At 42.9% G+C, this 24,220-nt stretch overlaps 2 protein-coding genes across 2 annotated transcripts in view; both read right to left on the bottom strand.

Moving 5' to 3' along the window:
* Mak (male germ cell associated kinase) overlaps positions 1-1,077 on the bottom strand; it is an 80,129-nt gene extending 79,052 nt beyond the window's left edge. The window contains exon 1 of the mRNA XM_029562820.1: positions 1,000-1,077. The gene's annotated coding sequence lies outside the window, so the exon portion shown is untranslated. The remainder of the gene's footprint in view (positions 1-999) is intronic.
* Positions 1,078-18,488: 17,411 nt separating this feature from the next.
* Positions 18,489-24,220, bottom strand: part of Gcm2 (glial cells missing transcription factor 2) — a 9,687-nt gene continuing 3,955 nt past the window's right edge. The window contains exons 2-5 of the mRNA XM_008831621.1: positions 22,188-22,440; positions 21,976-22,088; positions 21,024-21,149; positions 18,489-19,406 (exon numbers count right to left, since the gene is read on the bottom strand). Coding sequence (XP_008829843.1) covers positions 18,489-19,406; positions 21,024-21,149; positions 21,976-22,088; positions 22,188-22,440 — 1,410 coding nt within the window. The remainder of the gene's footprint in view (positions 19,407-21,023; positions 21,150-21,975; positions 22,089-22,187; positions 22,441-24,220) is intronic.

Here is a 24,220-nt window from a genome sequence, read left to right as displayed (position 1 = left end):
TTGTGCTGATTAGAGTGACCTCTATGAGAATTCCGTTACCATTACAACAAACGTGCTCTAAACAACACAAATACGTAAATCTCTCCCCTTGCTCTGCACCTGTTCTTAAACTGAAAATTCATTAAAGGGACAGTTTTTGTCCCAGGTTCTTTGATTCTTCTGTACGAAGTCTTCAGGAGCCTATGTCATGTAGGTTCGGGGGCGGGGCGGGGGGTGGTGTCCCTGCGTGTCTGGCAGCTGCGGGCGGGTCCTCGGGGACAGATGGTGCTCCGTACCGTGCGGGAACTTAGCTTTCACCTGAACACAACCTGAGATGCACCATCCATCCAGGGCTGGAGTTGGACCTTCTCTTTCCCCTCCCTCCCTTTTCTTTGATTCGCTAAGTTCCCAACTCGGTTCTACTTTCTCCCCAACCAGAGGTAACAGCTTCACGTCTAAAAGCAGTTTCCCTGCATCCCTAGTCTACAGGGTAGCCCAGGGGTTGGAACATGTGCAGGGATCCAGGGCACCGGCTCAGGGCAGGGTCCCACCTGGAGCATCCGGCGGTGCAGAGGGCGGACAGCTTGGAGCCCTGAAGTCCTGCAGCCCTGGAGCCTTGCAGCCCTGCAACCTAGCAGCCCTGGAGCCCTGCAGCCCTGCAACCCGGAAGCCCCGGGGTCCTGCAGTCCTGGAGCCTTGCAGCCCTGCAACCCGGAAGCCCCGGGGTCCTGCAGTCCTGGAGCCTTGCACCCCTGGAGCCTTGCAGCCCTGCAACCCAGGAGCCCTGGGGCCCAGCAGCCCTCCCAGCCTAGCCCCAGAACCCGCCGCCCAGCCCGCCGCTCTGCCCGGCGCCCCGCCGGGCTCCCTCCGGCCCCTACCGGCGTCCAGGTCCCGCCTCCCGATGGACTGTGGCCCAGGCTGGACGCGGCGCCGAGGCGACATGCCGGGCGGCTTCGAAGCTCAGGCCAGGGATGGGTCCCGCAGCCCGCTTAGGATTACCGGTCCGCGCCGGCCGCTTACCTGGTTCGCTCCCTTGTGAAGCTCGGGCTTCTTGTGTGTTTCGTTTCCTAGGAAACGGCCTGGGCGCGCCAGGCCGCGTGGGCCAGCCTGCTCATACCAAGCCTACGGAGGGCGGGGCATGGCTAGAAAGCCCCGCCCACTAAAACAAGCCCCACCCCCAGGCGGGCGTGCTGCAGAGAACACCTGGACAGACTCTTCTCCTGTGTAGAGACTTTTCGGTGGCTGTTGTTTTGCAGTCTTACCACAGGTCAGGCCGGCCTGGTACGCACCATGTAGCCCAGGTTGGCCTGGAGAGTCTTGATTACTTTTTCAGTCACTTTATCAGAATTTGGTTGGTCTTGATTATTAAATATGGTTTCCAGACTGGACAGGATGAGAGGGGCCTACTCCTGGGAAAACGGCTCTTGCCTCAGAAGATCCTGCTGCTATTGGTCGATTCCTTCTTTGGTTCTATTTTTCATCCTACGGTGCTTCTGAGTTTGTTTTCATTTATTCATTCACAGAACCTACTCAGCCACGGGGTTAGACAGTGGTAATTCTAAGACAAATGGATAAATGTGTGACTTATAAGTAAACAGTGACTAGTCTAGAGTTGTGGGAGGAGGGCACACTTGCTGCTGCAAAACAGCTCAGAGGGGCTGGCTAAAACGGTCATGAATCAGAGGCGGGAGAGCGGAGGCAGTGAAATGCTCGTTTCGGATTGATCATACTGTGGCATTGCCACCGACAACGGAAGACAACGCAGCTTCCAGTGAGGCGGGAAAGGGAAGTAAAACACATGTTGGGCAGGTGTGCTGGTATGCACCTGTAATCCTAGCACTCAGGCGATCCAGGCAAGAAGATTGAGTGTTCCGGGCCAGCCTGGGCTACACAGTGAGACCCTTTCTCAAACAAACAGAAAAGCAAGCCAGGCATGATGATGCACTACTATAATCCCAGTACTTAGGAGACAGAAGCAGGAGGAGCAAGAGTTCAAGGCCAGTCTCCACTACATAGTGAATTTTGAGGCCACCCCCGGCTTGTGAGATCCTGTCTCAAGAACACAAAACAAGACAAAACAAAACAAAACAAAACACCTACCCTCCATCACCCCCCACCAAAAGCATTTGTTAGATTATAGTGGTCTTGCTATTTAGGCAGACTAATTCTTAGCTTATACCAATGGGGAAACAAGGAAGAATTCCCCAGAATGTTACCAACAGCACTGTTTGAAGATGGTGCACTCCAACTTACTGGATGGCCCCACCCTTAGCACACCGAGTCTCAGGTGGAAATGCTCTGTATATCAGTTATTTCAAGTAGATGAGAAAGAGCTGCACTTTCTTAAGACATGCTTGTGTGGCCTGTTCTCATGATCCTTGCCCTCAGACTCCACACTAGCCCTGAACTCAGGATCCTCTTGCTTCATTTTTTAAGTGCTCGGATTGCAGGAATGTACCACCAAAGGCAGCCTGAGCTACAGGGTGAGATCCTATCTAAAATCAACAGCAACCTGTGTGGGGAATGGGAGGGGGAAGTTGGGGGTGGAAATGATCAACGTATGCATTTATAATGTTGTCAAAGAACAAGTAAAAGATAAAAATAGGAGCTGAAGAGATGGCTCAGTGGTTAAGAGTGCTGACTGCTCTTGCAGAGGACCAGGGTTCGATTCCCAGCACCCACATGTCAGCTACGAACCATCCTTAACTCCAGTTCCAGGGGAATCCGAAGCCCTCTTCTGACCTCCACAGCATTGCACGACATGGGTGCACTCACATACATGCAGGCAATATACTCATATGCATAAAATAAAAATAAAATTTAAAAAAAGATAAAAATAAAATTAACAACAGGAACCACTAACAAAAATGACCAAAGGATTGATTCTAATATTTAAATGAAAGGTATAAGAAAGATGCTCCGTAAAGCATTGATTCAGAGTAAACTGAGTGATGTTAACTATAGTCACCATGATGTGAATACACCATTGAACTTATTCCAGCTGTAATTACAGCTACTAGGGAGACAAGGCAGTAAGATCTCAAGTTAAAAGCATGCCTGCCTTGGGGACAGCCTAGGCAACTTAGTAAGACCCTATCCCAAAATAAAAAGTGATAAGAGGGTTGGGAATGTAGATCATGTTTTTCTAGTATATGTAAGGCCCTAGCCTTAATCCCCAAGACCACACAAAATGAGAGAGGAATATATATACATATATATGTATATGTGTGTGTGTGTGTGTGTGTGTGAGAAGTGTATAGACAACTACACTCATTACTAAATTTTAATCCTGAATTCAGAACATTATAAAGTGTATTAGCTTTCCATCACCATCATTAATAGCAGAGACAAATCAGCTTAGAAAGTGGAAAGGCTTATTTTGACTCGCTGTTTGGGAGGTCCCATGGTCCCATGGACCATACAGTCATTGTGAGATATGTGGTGGGGAACTGCTTAGCCATGACTGTCAGGAAGTAAAGAGAAAGACCTAGCTTCCTCCCAGTAGGCCTTTCCTCCTGAAGTTTCCACTGCCTTACAGTAGTGCCACACCTGGGATTCCAAACTCATATTCTTTCTCTCTCTCTGTCTCTCTCTCTCGGTCTCTGTCTCTCCCTCTCTCCCTCTCTCTGCATGTGTGTGTATACATGTGGTGTATACACATGTATGTGCAGGTGCATGTGCCTATGCACACTCAGAGGCCAAAGGAGGGCATCAAATATCCTGCTTTATCCACCTTATTCCCCAGAGTCAGGGTCTGTCACTGAACCTAGAGCCAGGCTGGCGGTCAGCAAGCTCAGAGATCCTCCTATCTCCACTCTCCGCAGCACTGAGGTTACAGGCACTTGTGGCCACACCCGGCTTTTTATGTGGGTCTAAGGATTTGAAGTCAGTCCCTGGTGCTTGCACAGCAAGCGCTCTCACCCCGAGTCATCTCCCCAGGCCCCTGAGGCATCCAAACCTCTAACAGGGCCTTTGGGGGACATTCAAGATCCAAATTGTAGCGCATAGTCCTAAATTTTCAAATGAGCCGCTACATACTTATGTGACATCTTACCAAGGTAGGATGCTCGTCCTCGTTGAATTATGTAGTCAGCAGTATTTCTATTTCTTTTGGTTTTTATTCAAGCTGAATGTATTTCTCAAAATTATTGGGAGATGACGGTTTTAAGGATAGAAAAACCAAAAACCAACAACAACCACAAAAACCCAAACTCGTCAGTCTTACCTGCCATACCCTATATCACCACAAGGTGGAAGTGTTCGACCATATTTAATTCTGAAAACTATTTACAATTGTAACCGGGGGGGTGGGGGGGTGGGGGTTAAATTAGCGTTTTAACTTATGATTTCCCTTACCAGAAGTGAATTCTCATTGATGTTTAATGTGGACAATTTAACAAAGAATAGTTAAGTAAATAGCGAAAATATTAAAGTTTTACTTGTTAAGAAATAATGTAACAATAGACTATAAGAAAGTGAAAGAAATATATGTCTTCTACTGATTACATTTTGGCATGTATCAATAAAGTTTTTTTCTTTATTCATTAAATAATTTTGTGAGTTTTTATTTCATTTTATTTTATTTATTTATTTTTTTAATGCTGGGGATTTAATCCAAGGCCATATGCATGCTGATTGAATACCCACCTCAGAGGTATACTGCCAGCCCCTGAAGTTTTCAATTTACACACAATAATTGTAAATATTTATAGGATACAATGTTATTTTTGTTTGTACTCTAGGTTGGTCTGGAACTAATTATATAGCCCAGGTTAGTTGCAAACTCTTGATCTTCCTGCCTCCACCTTTCAAGGACTGAAATTATAGGCATGCACCACTAAATTTCACTCACAGTGTGATATTTCACTTACAAGGGTGTATACAACATGTGATGGACAGATAAGAGGAACTGACATTTCTGTCACTGCAAATATTTATCATGTATTTGTGCTTGGCAAATTTGAAAACTTCAGTGCTCATTAAAAAAATTTAAATAAACCTTAAATCTTAGAATAGTTTTAGATGTATAGAAAAATTGCCGAGATAGACCACTTATTGTCATCACCTTAACATTACTACGGTATGTTAGTCACAACTAATTAACCAATATTGATATGTCATCATTAACTAAAGCCCATATTTTCTTTTTTTAAGTATTTCATTTATTGGACAGGGGTAGGGGAGTACATGTGTGTCACAACATGCATGTAGAGATCAGAGGACAGCTTAGGGGAGTTGGTTCTCTTCTTCAACAATGTGGGTCTGGGGATTGGACTCAGGTCGTCGTCAGGCTTGGTAACAGGCTTCCTTACCCACTGAGCCATTTCATTGTTCTTAACTAAATCCCATAGTATTTGTATAATTTTTTTTTCTGGTCCAAGATCACATTCAGAATACCGCACTATACGACACCTAGTTGTTCTGTATGTAGATTGTCCAAAACATTAAAAATAGAGCTACCATATTATCTCACAACACTAATTCTTTACACATATTCAGAACATTTGAAATCAAGATTTCACAATGGTAGTCTCACAAACACTTTCTTTGCAGATTTAGTCACAGCACCTAAACTATTGGGACAACCTCACTGTCCCCAAAGCAAAGGTAGTATGTACAGATAACAAAGTACATTTTTAGCCTTAAAAAAGAAGAAAATACAGCAAATTCAGCTACACACTACACATGGTTGACCTTGGAGGACATTGGCTAAATGCAGTGTCAGTCACAGGAGAACACACAACCATTCTCTACATAGATGAACTACCTATAATACCTGATAGAAGCAGAAAATAAAATAGAGTTTGCCAAGGATTGAGGGGAGAGAGGAATGCAGAGGTCTTATTCAATGGGTAGAAAGATTTTTAAAAAAGTGCAAAGCTTTTCCACAGGGCTGGTTCTAAACAAACCACTTCACATCACTCTTTAAGTAGCTTTTCATTGGAGCAACAGGATGCTGATTTTCTCCGTGCTCACGCTTGTTGCCTTTTACAAGAGCAAGGAAGTCAGTGCCCTTCGACAGCATCTTGCTAAGTGGCAGCACAAAACCAGGACCCTCCATACTTATTCCGTGGTGGTCCTGGGACCCTCCACACCTACCCAGAGGTTGTAGGCAAAAGTCAGAGTGGTCCATATCTAGAAGATCAAAAGACAGAGAACCCCCCAAGCACTTGATTAGAACCGCTGAAAACATCTCTCTGGCAATCTGGGAGTCTCAGAGGGCCTGGGGGCAGGGCAGGGACCAGCTCTGTCAGCAGCCGATGTATGGCTGTGGCAGCTCACTTCATTCCTTCCAGGGATCAATCTTGAGGTTGTCCAGCTTGGGAGGAAGTAATAAATTATATCACTTCAAGTATGTTGCTTCTGTCAAAATGACTCTATGGAACTGATCATTATCAATGTGTGTCTAGGGCCAGTGACTTTGTTTATATATTTTGTGCACTGACTTAGAAAATTTCACAGTAACATAATCTCTCATCCAGTCCTGGGCCCCACCTTCAGTTGGAGAACTCTGAAATAAGATGTAAAATCTCCTCACGGGGCATGGTAAAGACCACTGACTGATGAAGTGCTCATTCTCATCTCTGGTCCCTTTGATTCTGTAAGATGCACAGTTCTTGAGTTGGGCCATAATGGGACACTTGAGAAATGTGTTTTAAACAAAACACCCCCAGAAATCCATGTAACTTTTTTTTCTCAGCACAGAAGACAAATCTGACCTCGTTTTTTTTTTTTTTTTTCTTTTTGAGACAGAGTCTCCCTATAGTCCCAGCTGATGGCCTGGAACTCACTATGTAGACCAGGCTGGCCTTGAACTCACAGAGATTCACCTACCTCTGCCTCCAGAGTGCTGGGATTAAAGGCGTGTGTCACCATGCCTGGTGTCTGATCTCATTTTAAAAAAAGATTTGATTGGCTTCTGTCTGATACCATTTGAGATTTTATAGATAATTGCTAAAATGTTTATTTTTGTTTAAGTAGATTTATAAAGTCCTTTATAGAAGAAAGTTTACTGTGTTAAATATATCAGTTATGCAGTTATATAAATTAAAGTTTAATTCATTAGGACTGTAGGAATTTTTCACAACATACTCTCAGTAAGGTTAAAAGACTTCTTTAGACTATTCACTACCCTCTAAACTCATTTCACTTCAAGAGAAATATGCATATGGGGCTGGAGCTATGGCTCAGTGATTAAGGCACCGGTTGCTCTTGCAGAGGACCTGGGTTTGATTCCCAGCACCCACATCACATTGTGGCTAACAACTGTCTGTAACTCCAGTTCCAGGGGATCCTATGCCCTCTTCTGACCTCTGTGGGCATTGTGTAACACGGGTACACTTACATACGTGCAGACAATACACTCATATGCCTAAAATAAAATAAAAATAATACATAAAATATTTTTAAAAGATGGCACAGTTGATAACAAAATGCAGCTTTGAGAACAGGATGCCACCTCAAGCACAAACTTCAATCTTAGAAAAATGCTGAGTGGGGAGAAAGTTTTGCCAGATGGTTAAGAGCACTAGCTGCTCTTGCGGAGGACCCAGGTTTGATTCCCAGTACCCATATGGCAGCTAACAACCAACTCCAGTTCCAGAGGACCCAACATCCTTTTCTGACCTCTGCAGGCATTGCACGACATGGATGCATTTATACACACTCACTGGTTCACATAAAATAAAAATAATAAATAAAAGCCCTTTTCTTATTCAGCTTGGATGAGGATTATAAAACTGTTTTCAAACTCAAGAACACTATCCTCCAATGTGTTGTTAACCTGCCCCATAACAGGGTGTGAGTTCTTGTTTGTTTTCATTTCAGATGTTTAAATTTTCAGTTCTAGATTTTCTTGCTTTTGTTTTTTATTTGTACATGTTTAGGCTACAGTGTGATAACTGGATTCATGTACACAATGTATAATGGCCAAGTTAGGGTATTGACACTACCAGTTCCTTAAATAGCCACCCTTTCCTTGTGTAGGGAGCCCTTGGACTCCCTCCCTTCTAATTCTTTGCAAAGTATGTATTGGATTGTTGACACCTGTCCTTGCCCTCTTGTGTTGTAGAACACTAGAACTGATTCCCCCCAGGGAACTGGATTTTATTTTATTTTTTATTTGTTATTATTTTTAATGCGCATGAGTGTACTGCCTGAATGTGTGTAAGTACACCAGTGCACTCATGTTTTGCAGTGCCCAAGGAGATCAGAAGAGGGTGTTGAATTTCCCCGGAACTGGAGTTACAGATGGTTGTTAGCCATCATGTGGGTGCTGGAAACTGAATCTGGGTCCTCTGTAAGAGCAGCTAGTGCTCTTAACTGCCGGGCCATCTCTCCAGCTCCTGGGAACTGTATTTTAGTACATGTAATCTGACCCTCTTTTATTTTCCCTGCTCCCAACCTTTCTTAGCCTCATGTCGTCATATTATCCCCTCTAGTTCTATGAAATCAGCATTTTAAGCTTCCACATGTGAGTGAGAGAGATCATGTGGTGCTTGTGTCTCTGAGTTTTATTTCATGTAACAAAATTTTGTTCAATTCTTTCCATGCCATGAATGACAAGATTTCATCTTTTTTAAAATGACTGAATAATACTGCATGCATGCATGCATGTGTGTGTGTGTGTGTGTGTGTGTGTGTGACATTTTTATTATCCATTCCTCCAACAACGGACACCTCAATTTGATGTGCACTTTAGCTATTGTGAACAGCTCTACAATGAACAAGAGTTCATGTATCTGTCTGATACTAATTTTATTTCCTTTGGATATATACCCAGTAGCAGAATTGGTGGATGATGTGGTGGTTTTATTACCATGTTGGTTTTATTATTGTATTTAGTGTTTAAAGGAGCCCTTACACTACTTTCTGCAATGGCTGTGCTAACTTACATTTGCAGAACTATGTGTAAGACTTCTCTTTTCTGGTACCCTGGCAGACATTTGTTTTCATAGTTGCTGCTGTCATTTTGATTACAGCTGTTCACCTGGGGTGGGATGAAATCTCACTGCACTTTTAATTTCATTTTCCTGATAGTGATGTTGAGTACTTTCTCATATACACAATGGCCGTTGATGTACCTATCTACTTTTAAGATGTTTTTATTCAGTTCACCTGCCCATTTTTAATCAGATTGGCAATGTTTTTTTCATCTGCGGCACTGTTGGGTTGATGGAATGCTTGATATGTTCTGGATACCAATCGCTTGCCAGGTGGATGGATTGCAACTGCTCTCTCCTGTTCAGCTGATTGTCTCCTTGTTCCGTTTTCTTATTTTTGCAGTGCAGAGCTTTCTAGAATCTCTTTTGTCTATTTTTGCCCCTATCGCTTGTGCTTTTAGGGTCTTATAAAAATCAGTGCCCATTGTGACTTCTTGTTTAATTTGGAACTTTAAACATTTTTCGACTTTAAATGGTTTTCCAGAGAAATTCCCTGTATCTTTAGTCACTATGGCAGTGTTTTCCTTCCGCCTCTGAGTATTATAGTATCAGCTTCAGTGCCCCTAGTTTCCAACATCTGCAACATTTCAGACAATTTTCAACTGGCTGCTGTCTCTCATGCTCTGAGACATTTTCCTAAATTATTTATATGTCTAGAAACTTTTTGTATGTATACTGAATATTATGGATATGTTAGTCTTTTTGAATCTCAATCTCTCTCTGTCTCTGTCTCTCTGTCTCTGTCTCTGTCTCTCTCATTGGGTACTGAACCCAGAGGCTCACACATCTAGGTAAATGCTCTACTTTTGAGCTACAGCCAGAGCCTGCATGATCTCTTTTAAGATACAGTTGAAGACTGTGGACTCCGGTGTTTGCGCAGCTCAGCGCTGGTAGGAGCAAGACCGGCTCTTGAAATCTTGAATCCTGTTTACAACCTGGATTCTTCTGGGATCCCCTACACAAATCCAAAAGAACTGGTCATCCAGCTGGCTTCCCTGTGGGCTATGCTGCAGCTCCTGCCTATTCTCCTATTCTCCTCTGCAGCAAATCCTACCTTCCAAACAGGCTACACTCCTGGCACACCTTATAAAGTGTCCTGTTCCCCTACCAGCAGGGCTGTGCCCCCACATTCCTCCTCCTCTAACCCCTACCAGATGGTTGTGTACCCCATGAGAAATGCCTACCCAAGCAGTGCCTATATGCCCAGCAAGACACACACTACACACAGCCACTGTATGCAACAGCCCCTCATGTCATCTACCACACCACAGTGGTTGCAGCCCAATGGCTTGCCAGAGATGGTCTACCCTGCTCATATCCCTCCTTCTAGAGGCAACGGGGTCACCATGGACATGGTTGCTGGAACGACCATGGCCATGTCAGCAGGTACCCTGCTGACTGCTCATTCTCCAATTCCTGTTGCCTCCCACCCAGTCACTGTGCATACATTCTAGACCCCAGGAACACCCACCTACAGCTCTGTGCCCACTTGGTGGTGATCACCCTGCAAGTTAAAATCTGAGGATGGAGCTGTGCAGTCACATCACTGAGTTCCACAGCTGGTGCTGTAGGCCTTGTGCCTCCAACCAGAACTTTCTTCTTAATGCTCGGGATGCTTAGCTAAACACCACGTCCCAGCCCAGCAGGTCCCAGCTGCTAGTCTCCAATTAAGTCTGTGGGTTGATCTTCAAGCAAATCCTGTTTTGTGGACTGCCTGGCAATTTTTTTAGTTGACTGTAATGATAAAAAGGGAGTATTAATCTATTCTGAATCATATCTAGTTGAATGCATGTTTATAAAAACAAATATAAACGCACCCCAAGCTCAGTTTGCAAGTCCAATAAACTCGTTAAGATTCTTAAAAAAAATAAAAAACAAACACAAAAACAGAGCTTGGTCAATCTGCCTGCAGCGACTGATGTAGAGCCGTCATATACAAAACCCAAAGGAAGGGACTGTGTTTTACAACCTGTGTCACTCATGTACCGTTGTAATGTAAGCTGAGTCTCAAAGTTACACATGTTCAAGTGAATGTCTTCATAAAGCATCTGGAGTGAAAAAAGAGAGAGAATGTTGATTTTTGTCTTAAGTAGTCAATTTCATTTCCAGTGCATCTCTTTAAACATGCGAATGCTTGTTATTACAATTTTGTTTTGAGACAGGCTGTCACCAGGTAGCCTCAGACTTACGGCCCTTAAACTCTTTCAAATCCTCAATGTAACCTTAAGATTTGCAGCAGCTTCACGTAATCACTATTCCTCAGATGTCCCTCTGCATCTTTCTCTTTCATTAATCTTTTCACACTCTTTCAAAGGTCCAAATCAAGCCAGGTGTTGTAATAGGCGTTGATCTTTTTTTTTAGGACCCCAAAAGCATATGTAAAAGAGAAAATTGACAGATGGGATCAGAACATCCTCAAATAATAAAGTTTTCAGTGGTTAAAGATGTTTTATTTTGAGACAGGGTCTTGCTATATAGCCTTGGCTAGCCTGATGCTCTCTATGTGGACCAGGCTGGCTGTCACTTTATGAGAACCACGCTGTCCCTCTAACTTGCAATGATCCGCCCATCTCTGCCTCTTGGTGCTGAGATTACAGCTTGAGTGACCACACATAGTACAGCCAGTGGTCAAATCTTAACGGGGATTTATTTTTTCAATTCCTCTCACAGGGTAGAGTGTTCAACAGGGTGCTTTAAAACTACCATCTTTCTTATCAAAGATGGGCCAAACATCTTCTTACCAAAGATGGGCAGGGTGACTGTGGAGACAGGGTCTGACCTCACAGCTTCATGTTCTTTAAGACAGCACATTCTGCATTTGAGCTTTACAAGTTCTACAAAGATAAGCAATATCCAAGACGGTATCATCACATGATGGCCTCAGAACTGCCAACTGACAATCTGATGATGCCTAAGTCTCTGAACTTTGTAAAATAATTGAGCAACAGAATGAGAAACACGGGATTTTTGTTTGCCTCATTTTCTTTCTTCTTTTTTCTCCCACCCCCTTTCTTTTTGGTTTTATTGAGATAAGGTCTCACTACGTAGCCTCAACTGGTCTAGAACTCACTATGAGACCATCCCAGGCTAGCCTCAGTCTCAAGTGATCTGCCTGCCTCTGCCTCCTGAATGCTGAAATTAAAGATGTGTCACCACGCTTAGCCTGATGCCTTGCTACAATGTGCCTTGCTAAACTTTTCTTGAAAGTGTTTCTTTGGATTTTGTCTGCCTTGAGCTTGCTCAGGTCTTGTGCATGCGGTCACACACCACTGTGAGTTCATATGTGCAATTGCTCTGCTGGGTTTGGAAAACACTGTTCGGTTGTCGTCATCCACTGTCTCTGCCTCTTACAATCTTTCTGCTCCGTCTTCTGTGATGTATGAAACTATCAAAGAATTAATTAAACAAATGTGTTTAATTAATTAATATGTAGATATTAATATATATTAAAGAAAAATATATAAAGAGTTTTCTTTGGGGTGATGTTTGTTGGTGTCTTATAATCAAGGACAAACTCCAGATTTGGTCTCTAAGTCTGTGCCTCCACCTTGAACTCTAGATTCATGTATCCAACAGCCTCATTAACACTTCATTTAAAAAGTCAATAGCTTGGGGCTGGAGAGATGGCTCAGTGGTTAAGAGCACCAGGGAGCACTTTCAGAGGACCTGAGTTCTGTTCCCAGCACCTACATGGCATAACTCCAGTTACAGGGAATCCGATGTCCTCTTCTGGTCTCTGTGGACATTGCACATATGGGTGCACTTAGATTCAGGCAAAACACTCATGTGCATAAAAATATAATAAACTTAAAAATCCAATAGTTTGAAGTTCACATGTTCAAAGCCCAGCTCCCAATGCTTCCTTCTCTTGCATGAGCAAGCATCTCTTCCTTCAGTCTTCTCCATCTCAATTGGTGACAACTCCATGGGTCTGACCGATAAGGCTAAATAGGAGATAGCATACCCTGGAGAAGTCCCTTTGTTCTGTTCCACGTGAACAAGCCTTGATAGTAGATCTTGCCTGCCAGCCCTGCCATCCTGGTCCAGCCACTGTGCCCTCACGTGCTTATTGCAATCATCCAATGAGCTTCTGCTCCTATACTCAGCCTTTTCTAGTCTCAGTGCAGAGGTCAGAGTGATTCTGTTAAAACACACCAGATCATGCTTCTGTCTACTCAAATCCACCCAAAGTCCTTCCAAATCAAAGACATGGCTCTAATTAAGGCCCAAGAAGCCCACTGTGGTGGTTTGAATGAGAAATGTCCCTCATGGGCTCATGTATTTGAATATTTGGTCCCCAGTTGGTGGCAGTGTTTGGGGAGGGTATGGAACCTTTAGGAGGAACAAGAGTTCAAGACTAGCCTGAGCTACATGAGACCTTGTCTCAAAAAAAGAAAAAGAGAAAGAAACAGCGAGGAGCAGGCACCCTCCACACATGGTCTCAGTATATCCTTAGAGGGCCAATGCAAGAAGAGAATGCAATACTTAATAAAGGTCACGTTTCAAATATCAATTTCCATCACACATGTATTTCATGAATCACTCAGGACAGAAGTTCAGGTCAGATTTATAACTTGCTGATAGGACACAGCTCACACTACTAACACTTTGAAATCTTGACCTGTTTAGACACAATTTAACTAGTATAGCTGGAGTTGAAATAGGTTTTTATACTGATGAAATTAAACCTATTTTATTTACAGAAAAGAGACAGAATTTTATTTACAGAATAATAGACAGAGTTAACACATGAAAGACTTTGTTTACTAGCTAACACGGTAAAGGTAGTGGCTCTTACTCTGGAACCAGTTACTCAATGGCTACCAACATTTCCATCACTGATGGGAAATTCCACGACTATCTGCTATGGTCAGGGGACCTTGGAGATCTAGTTCTCTGATGAGGACAAGTTGCCTTGAGTCTGTGAAATGCTACACCAAGCACTGGGTGAATTGAAAGGAATAGCAAGTGATGACAGAATAATCAATGTTACCAGTAACCTGTGTCAGTTGTGCAAATGCCAGGAAAATGATTTCAAGGTGACTCTCAGGAATTCATAATAGATCATAAATCAAAAACGATTTAGATGATAACATCTTACACTCCAGTTTGACTATGGAGAGTATTCCTTGGACTAGAAACATAAATTACAAGTTGTTCTCAAAAAGGTAAATATGTCTACTTTAAATAGCCCAGCAAAGGATGGACAAGTGTATCTTGAACTCTCACAAGGACCAGTGACTCTCTTAAATGTTCTCCAAGAGAAATCCTAGATAAGTAAGAAATCTATTATAATATGTAGCAGTTTGTGAAGGGCAAAGTCTCCATCGTTTTGATGGATATCTGTCATAGTGGGGGCCATCCCACTGTAGTATATGATTCAATGTCAACCAAAATACCCAGGCAGGAGGAATATTTTCAGCAGACTTCGGTCCTTCATCTTAAGTAATTATAGCAGCATAACCTATCAGAGCCTACTCTTTATGCCACATAATTGATTGAGGAATAGAAACTGTTCATGCCAGGAAGTACATGATTCAGGAAGGGTCCATGTTAGTAAGGGTTCTCTGAAGAAACAGAACCAGTGCGGGAGTATTCTACTTACTGCTTTCTGTTGCCGTGATAAACACCATGACCAAAAGCAATTTAGGGAGGAAAATGTTTATTTCATCTTACAGGTTACAGTCCATCATCAAGGGAAGCCAAGGCAGGAGTTCACAGCAGGAACTCAGAGGCAGAAACTGAAGTAGAGACCATGGAGGGACACTGTTCACTGGGTTGCTTCCCCTGGCTCATTCTCAGTCAGCTTGTTTATATAACCTAGGGCTATCTGCCCAGGGATAGCAGCTCCCCCCTCACCCCCACCCCACACACAGGGAGCTAAGCCCTCCTATGCCAATTAGCAATCAAAAAAATACCCCATAGATATACCCAAAGGCATATTTAGCGCTACCTAAGCCCTCCTATGCCAATTAGCAATCAAGAAAATACCCCATAGATATACCCAAAGGTATATTTAACACTACCTGATCATTGATTTGTAGTAGGGGCTAGTACATATCTCCTGAGCAAATGACTGACAAGAAATAGTTGAGGATTCAATTTCTAGCCAGGGAATAAAATCATCTTTCAGTTTCTGCAGAGGTTGTCTCCCAGAACCCATGGATGTTCAAGTCCCTTTTATACAATGTAGTATTGGCATATGACCTGCACGCATCCTTCAGTACACATTAAATCAGCTCTAGAGTATCTACAATACTTTTTTGGACCACTTTCACTGAAGAGATTTCCAGTCCTGTTCTGGCAGGCTAGTGACAGTGACATTCAGCCTGGATTAGGCACTGGAACCGCCTGGGATGCTGTAAGATGTACTTGTGTCTGTGTCTTACTCCAGATAGTCTGATGTAATTGGTTTGTGGTGCATTCTGGGTACTGGGATTTTCCAATGATTCTAATGTGTAGCCGAGGCTCTGTATTATAGAGGAAGGGGAACCACACAGAAGGAGGATGTGGACATGGCCATTTTTCAAATCATTTTGTTAGCTATCAGTTCTACTTATAGTGGTTTTATTTTTCTTTTTTTAATATTTTATTGTTTTTATTTTATGTGTATAAATATATTGCCTGTGTGTATGTGAGTGCACCCTTGTTGCGCAGTGCTGCGGAGGTCAGAAGAGGGCTTCGGATTCCCCTGGAACTGGAGTTAAGGACGGTTCAGAGTTGCTATGTGGGTGCTGGGAATCGAACCTGGGTCCTCTGCAGGAACAGTCAGTGCTCTTAACTGCTGAGCCATCTCTCCAGCCCCTACAGTGGTTTTCTTGGAGTGCCTCACTGATGGTTCGTTCTCATTGATCTACAAGATCCTTAAGTTGTGACGTATTAGCAAGTTGGACAAATGCTTTAGAAAATTTGTTTGTCAGAGATTGGGTTCAGTACTTCGAAGTTCTCCCAGCAGGCTATACCAAGTCTTCCTCAAGACTACGTCCTGTTTATTAAGAGAGAAGTGTGGCTTGTAAGTGAATAGCTTGTGAATCATCCTTTATTGAGGGTGTGGCCACTAGCAGGTTTCCCACGCACCAGTGGATGGCCCCACACCCATGTTCATATGGACAGCACTGATTGGACCCAGTGGGTTGTCAGAAAAACAGAAGACATGAAGTTGGGAGAGGGGTGTGTCAAGGGACTATGGAGGAGTTGGAGGGGACATGGAGGTAGATAAGATATTTCGTCGTATATATGTATGAAATTCTCATGAATAAAGAAAAAATTTAAAATACTTCTTAGTTTGTTGTTTTTACTTGAAGTTTGGGTATTTTACTAAGTATTAGAAGTGCACTCCAATTTCTATATACATCTGTGTTTGCACCTGTTTGTGTGTGTGTGTGTGTGTGTGTGTGTGTGTGTGTGTGTGTGTTCCTGGAGAGTGAACCTAGGCCCTTGAACATGTTAGGCAAGCTCTTTGCCACTTGTTTCATTAAATTTTCCTTATGCTGCGGGGAGACCTGCCCCCACTTAGGGTCTCCCAGTCCTGACATGGATTGACAAATGGACATAAGACATTCTATTTAGATTTCACGTAATTTATATGACATTTGGCAGGGGATGACTTACAAAAACATGGATTCTTACAGGCTTTCCTTTTTCCATATTTGAAACGCACATGCCATCCATCTCTGCGCCCCCAGATCTCTCTTGCTCAGCGTTAGTGTATCCAATATGGCAACGGCCCAGTGTGCTCTGCATCGCCCCATCAGCTCCAGCTTTTTGGAGGAGCCTTTAGTTTACACCACTGCACTATACCCCAGTCCCCACTCAAAATGTTTTGAAGAGGATTTATGTTAGACTACAACAATAGGCATCACTTTAAAAATGTTTATTATTTGTATGTGTTGGGGGCACACACGTGCCATGAAGCACCTGTGAAGGGCAGAGGACAACCTTATGGAGCTAGTCCTCTTCTTCCTCTTTATGTGGTTTCTGTGACTGAAACTCAGGTCTCCAGGTTGGTAGAGCAATCACCTTTATACACTGAACCATCTTGTTGACCCAACAAATAAGTATTTCTGAAACTAATAAAATAAACTGTCAAACTAAATTTTAATATTTTATGATAATTTTCCCCAGTTGTCATATGAGCAACAATAGGTATTTCTAAAATAAACTAATAAATTGTCAAACTAAATTTTAATACTTCACCATAATTTTATCAAGTTGTCCTATGAGCAATGTTTGTTCCTGTTAGTGTTTTGAAATAATTCAAGCATCGATTATATTACTCTGAAATGTCTATATTATATTGGTTGAACATTATCAATTACATTTATGAAGAGTAATAAAGGAACAATAAAACTATATTTGAAGAGGACATCTTAATTCTAACTTTGAAACCTAATCAGAAAAAACATATTTAGTACAATAATAATCCAGTGGACACATATGCTTACACTTATTTACTTTCGTGTATGTGACTGTACCACAGCATACATGTGAAGGACAGAGAACAATTCTTGGGAGACCAACCATTTGGGTCCTGGTGATCAAACTTGTTCATCAGGCTTGGTGACAAGTACTTTACCCACTGACCCATCTCACTGTCTCTAAAGTCAATTAAAAAAAATTGTACTTTGTAATTGCCAAAGAGGTTTTTTTTTTTTTTTTTTTTTTTGTTTTTTTGAGAAAGGGTCTCCCTGTAGACCCAGTGGGCCTGGATTTGCTATGGAGACTAGGCTGGCCTTGAACTCAGAGATTCGCCTGCCTCTGCCTCCCAGGTGCTGGGATCAAAGGTGTGTGCCACCACATCTGGCTGTTTTTTTAAAGCAGTAGATAGAAAGATAATCTGATCAAAACTACTTATTTTTTAAATTTTTATTTTTTGCTAGTGTGTGTGTGCATGAGAGTGCACTCAAGCATGCATGTGCACAGGTGTGCAAGTGTATACATGCCATATTGTATGTGTGGAAATTAAATAACTTTTTAAAAAATGTGTATGAGTGTATTGCCTACATGTGTGTAAGTGTACCCATGTTGTGCAATGCCCGTGGATGTCAGAAGAGGGCACTAGATTCCCCTGGAGCTGGAGTTATGGACGGTTGCTAGCTGCCATGTGGGTGCTGGGAATCGAACCTGGATCCTCTGTAAGAACAGCCAGTGCTCTTAACTGTAGAGTCATCGCTCCAGCCCAGAGAACAACTTTTGTGAATTGGTTCTCTCCTTTCACTATGGAGTCTGGGGCTCAAACTCAGGTTGTCAGGCTCACATCACAAGTGTCTTTCCCACCAAGCCAGCTTACCAGCCCCCCAAATCACTTCTTGACAATATTTGAACAGGCTCTAAATCCTGAAGAAAGAAATTCTGAATAGCTGGGCCTGGTGGTGCATGTCTGTAATTCCAGGACAGGGGAGGCTGAGCAGGAGGATCATGAATAGAAGACTGTCTAGACTACACAGTGAGATCCTGATGCTCACTCCTATGTGTACTTTTTCCCTCACATAAAATGACCTTTGATCTCAATAAGAGCTAGACACCATTTTGCATCTGATATCATGGTGTATGCACCCTGGAATCCTTCTAAAAGTCCTCATTGTCAAAATTAATGGACTGCCCTGCCCTATCTAAGTAACTGATTGCAGAGCCCACCCCAGACAGACACACATCCCATGCATCTGCTCCATCCATCCTCGAGGGAGCTGCCTCTTGAGGAAAAGCTAGAGCGGGTCTAATGGTCCAGCAACCTCCTGGAACTTTCAGAGGAGTTCTCCCTGTTGGAGAGGCTGCCTGGGTGACTGCCGCTGGAGGGTCCAAGGTTTCTGGATAGAAGGACACAGGGAGGTTTTCAGAAGCGTAGTTACAATTGGCAATGCTGCTGACTTCCTGTATGCTGTTGCTGTGTTTCAGAGCAGGGCACTGGTAGGCTTGGTAGGACACTGTGGTGGTGATCACTGTCTGCAGAGCCGGGGTACCTGCTGGTGGTGTTGTGAGGTACCTGCAGGGTAGCTCTGGGTTGTAGTAAGGATGCATGGCCACAGCCTGGCACTGTCCATGATCAGCCCTCTCCCCAAGGCCAGGTTTTCCAAGAGTAGGTTTCCCTGTGAAATCCAAGCTTCTCTCATAGCTGCTATATGGATTGATGTCATATTGTAGTGTGTTCAGATGAATCCAGTCTGTATCATTAGGGATACTGGAGGAATCTTTACACAGGGAGGAGTATGGACTTGAACTTGTATCCCCAGGGCCTGCTAATTCATAGCTCCAAGGTGGCCTAGGCAAATAGATCCTTGGATTTGAATATTTCTGAAAGGGTGGCATTATGTCTCCTTGACAGGAGTTGGGGTCACAAGGAGCTCTGTAGGCACTGGAGTTTGGGAAGGAAAGGCATGGCTGCCCTGTAACAAGGCAGCTGATATCATTAGCCACATCAGACAATTTTGTGGACTCCAGGGGAGGTGTGCTGTTAAAGTGTCCATTGCTGTCCTGATTGCCTCTTGTCTAAAAAGGGACACAAACAGACACAACATGTGACATATAACATGTAAGTGCTGTGAACATCATCATCCACAACAGCCAACCACATAACTAAAAGCAAGCTTCTAGTTGGTCACTCTGTATAGTGAACCATGCCCTGCTAAGGTTTCCAGTTTGAGCCTGGGGTCCAGAGGTTGCTGAGGGACACAATGAATGAGGAAGGTCTATAGTAGCCAGGCAGCTGGTGGTTCTCTTCTCATCTATGTGTCTCATAGAGTGTTGGATCTGAAGCCACTCAGATCTGGCTCAAATCCTCCTCTGTCCATCTTAAACTGAACAAGTACTTTAACTTCTCAGCACCTTGGGTTCTTCATTTTAAACATGGGGCTTAACTCTAGTAACCTCTTCAGGGGGATTCTGTAACCTGGAACATCACCAGAGCAGCACTTGTTATGTGGAAGTGCCAAAATAATGTCACGCTCCGCTCCTGACTAGCTCTCTGCAAACTTGGCCTGCTTTGGTGGCAAAGGCAAAGTGGATCAGTTTGCCCAAAGAAACCTTATCTGTTCCTGTGCAAATAATGTTGGTAGCATTTAGATCTCAAGTGTCCCCCCAAAGTTATGCCCCAGAGTGGCATCATAAGGAGGTGGAGGAATCTTTAAGAAGCAATGGCGTCCCCTGACCATAGAATAAAGTTTCTAAAACCATGAGCCCAAAGAAATCTTTCCACTTTTTAGATTATCTCAGGCATTTTGTTGCAGCAACAGAAAATGAACACAAATGTGAATGACCCTCTCAAGGACACCCCATTAATTCACTGTTGGTATGAACATACAGTTGTCTCCCTTTATTCATGATTTTGCTTTCCAATGTTTTAATTTTGGGTTAGCCAAGTCCCCTGCAAAATGGAATATTCCAAACATAAACAGCCAATACGTTTTAAATAACTTTAATTCTAGCATATTGGCCTGATTGTCCTATCTTGTTATTAGTGTTAATCCCTGACTATATCTAGTTTACAGATTAAGCTTTATCAAAGGTATGCATGTGTGGAGAAAGTTCTAGAACATACAACTTTAATACCATCTGCAGTTTCAAGTATCTCCTGGGGGATAAGGATGTGCCACTGCATTTATTACTGTGGGATAGCTGTCCTTGTATCAAGATGTCAGCATGATACTGACTGTCATTGCCTATAGGGGTTGTTTGCTTATTTTAAAAATATTTTATTTATTATTTTTATTTTATGTGTATGAGTGTACGGCTGCATGTATGTGAGTGCACCTGTGTCGTGCAATGCCGTGGAAGTCAGAAGAGAGCTTCGGATTCCCCTGGAACTGGAGTTAAGAACAGTTCAAAGCCACCATGTGGGTGCTGGGAATAGAACCCGGGTCCTCTGTAAGAGCAATCAGTGTTCTTAACTGCTAAGCCATCTCTCCAGCCCCATGTTTGCTTATTTTAAAGACGGGATTAGAGATCCTAACTCAATGTTGATGTAATGACATTTGCTAGACATATATAAATTCCATATGAAATCAAACCTTTGTACTTAATGAGTAATGTCCATGTTTCAGTCAGCTGTTAGTTTCCCTTGCATGAAAATGGACACAGACCTCAACATGCTGTATTCACGCCTATTACCTCAGGGTCTTGAGTTCTCTTTTTCTGGGGTTGGTAAAAAGAGCTCATCTGTCTCTTGAGGGCACTTCTTCTGGCTTCTGTCTCTGATTTACTCTCCGGTCTTGGGTGGTCATGAACGCCCTTGGCCTGTATTAATGAAGAAATGAATCATCTATTTATTTCTCTGGAAGGAAGCTGACTGTGCTGGAAGCTGGTCCAAAATTGAGTATGCCTTTCCTAATTCCCAAGTTAAAAAAAAATAAAAACACCAGAGAAAATGTTCAAATAAAACACCATAAATATTAGACATCTTGGTTGGGTGTAGGGGCTCATGCACTTGGGAGACTTGAGGGTCACAGTGTGTATGAGGTCAGCCTGGTTTATATAGTGACTTCCAGGCTATTCTGGGCTGCATAACAGGACCCTATCTAAAAACAACAATAATGATACATATCTTTAAATTAAAAAAAATTGATTTATTTATTGTGTTGGTACAACTTGTGAGAGTTGGTTCTTTCCTTCTATCATGTGTGTTCCAGGAATTGACCTCAGGTTATCAGCCTTGACAGCAATCCTACTAAGCCATTTAGCCAGGCCACTGATGGACATCTTACACAGTGACTTGCAATTCTTTCACTCTATTAAGTGCACATGACTGGGTTCATACATCTAGCCCTTAAAAAGGACGATGAACCACAAGATAGCACACAGCTGTGATTCCAGCACTCAGGAGGCTAAGGCATGAGTTCCAGGTCAGCCTGGGCTACATAGCAAGTTCCAGGCCAGACTGAGTCACACAGTGATATCCTGTCTGGGAAACAACAAAACCCAGCTGATGGTGCAGCCATCAGGGACATAGTAAGCACTGGGGCTATCATTGGCTTAATCTAGTTACCAGGACAGATGACAGGTGGTTTGGTTCACGTAGTATGATGAAAATACTCATTACAAATTGTGTTCTGACCACACTTACCTGAAAAAATATTGCATTGCCATCAAGCCTCCAGAAATTGGTTACAGGATATCCGCTGTGCCCCCGGCAAGGAATCAACTCCAGAGCTGAATGGCAGTTGGGGCAAGCTTTGTCTGCAAACCCCAGAGGGAGAAATAGTAAGCACAGCCTGAGCTCACAACTTTCTGAAGGAAGAAAGGGGGCTCCCCTCCCAGGTGGTCCCCCGCCCTCACTCTGCTGCTTAAGTCTGGCCTTGTCACAAATGGCTGGCCTCAGTTGCAGGTGTGAGCCATCCTGCAGGGCGCATGCGCTGGAGCACACCACGACACCCAGGCAAGACTTCTTGAGGATGTGGCCATTGTGGTTGTTGGTGTTGCGCATAGCCCAGCCGCTCAGGTGGCGCTGTGCCTTCTTCTCTTGGCTGCTGTAGATGAAACGCACATAGCCATCCGGCCACTCCTGGAAGTGGTCAAAGTGGGCTGGTTCCTGGGAAGGATCACAGATGGAAAGAGGTTAATATGAGCTAGCCCAAATATGTCTATAATTTCCTCCAAGCACTAGAGGATAAAACAAGGCTCTTGAAAATTCAGAAATATTTAAAACCCGCAAGTTATGCTCTAATACAATACTAATCAACATGGGTATGCATGACAAAACATCTTTATAAGGTACTCACTTTCTAAATGGTGTGCACGTGTATTAATTTGTCCAGCCTTCACACCATGCCACGTTTGAACAATAGGGATCGTTATCAGGCCCATTTTATAAAATTGGGTTTGAAGACTTGCCCAAGTTCCTGTATCTGGCAAAACCAGGCTGCAGGGTGTTTGACCTGCAGCCTGATTCTGGGGTCTGGGTTCCTTAAGTGTCACCCCACTTCTCAGTGTGTTTAAATGTTGAAAACTTTTGGATTTTCAAAGTACTAGGACTAAAGTGATCAGAATGCTTTTTCCCTGAAATATATTTAACTTGTAAATATCCAAGTCAGTACTTTTTCATCCAAAGCCCCTGGTACTCTATCTCAAACCTGCCAATCATGTCAGCCAGGACAATGTCAGAGCAACAGTAAGAGTGTCCCTCTGCAGCGCTGCCTTAACGTTACCTGCAAATTTCAAAGGGTATTCAGGTGTCTGGCTTAGTGGAGCTAGACTTTAATCCCAGTACTCTCTGTGAGTTTGAGGCTAGCCTGAGACCTTGCCAAAATAAGATACTCTGATGAAAGACATAATCCTCATGGTGAATGGTGAGCCTGCCTGGCACCGGCCTACCTACCCCCACCCCATGAAGATGGGACTGTCATTCTCTTCAACAAAGAACCACAGGCCCAATATAATGGCCTATCTACAATACTGAGCATTGCTTTAGTGTTTGTGTTTGGTGACCTTTGCTTCATGCTTCATTTAAAATGCAATGAATGTCTTTTTATATGTAATTTCAATATAAAATTTCAATACCCTTTACTAACCATTTTCTATTTATCAAGTACTCGTGTTTGTTTTTGAGACAAGCTCGCAGGTAGCCCAGGCTGGCCTCACTATGTAGCTAAAGATGACCTTGAATTTTGATCCTCCACCTCCTGAGTGCTGGGCTACAGGTGTGCACCAAGCACTTTAGGATTAAAAACACATTTTAAAGCTCAGCATTAGTGTCACCTTGCTGCATAAAATGATGTAAAACAAATACAGTGGAGCTTTCAAATACAAAATAAACATTCTGTCTCATGGAAAAACTCTACTTCATATCTAGAAACAGCTCATCTTTCCCAAACAGTGACCCAAATTAAAATGAATCACAAAATCTCCAAGACAGGGAAACTTCTTCAGGTTAGGGTCTTCCAGGAAAAATGGATCCATAGCACATGACAATACAGCTCTAAAGACTGAGGCTGGAACACACACACACACACACACACACACACACACACACACACGCACGCGCGCGTGTGTCCCAATGCATTAAATTGCACTTTGGGGAAAATTGTCTCATCTTTGCAATGTCTCAGATCATATTTCTATGATCTTTTCAGCAAAGTAAAATTAAAATATTTACAGCTAACTTGCTGTTCTGAAAACAAAAGCTCTCAACTCTTTTCCTCCATCTAGAATTTTAAAGATTTTATTTTCATTTTTAAGTTTTCAAAAAATTTAAATTTTATTTTATTTTTATTTATTTATTTTTTTTTGTATTTTTGAGACAGGGTCTCCCCGTAGCCCCAGCTGGCCTGGAATTTGCTATGTAGACCAGGCTGGCCTTGAGCTCACAGATA

Source organism: Nannospalax galili, unplaced genomic scaffold (genome assembly GCF_000622305.1).
Source record: "Nannospalax galili isolate Female #2095 unplaced genomic scaffold, S.galili_v1.0 scaffold72, whole genome shotgun sequence".
Taxonomy (NCBI): Eukaryota; Metazoa; Chordata; class Mammalia; order Rodentia; family Spalacidae; genus Nannospalax; species Nannospalax galili.
Note: the sequence above shows the minus strand (reverse complement) of the source record. Positions and strands in the feature narration are given on the sequence as shown.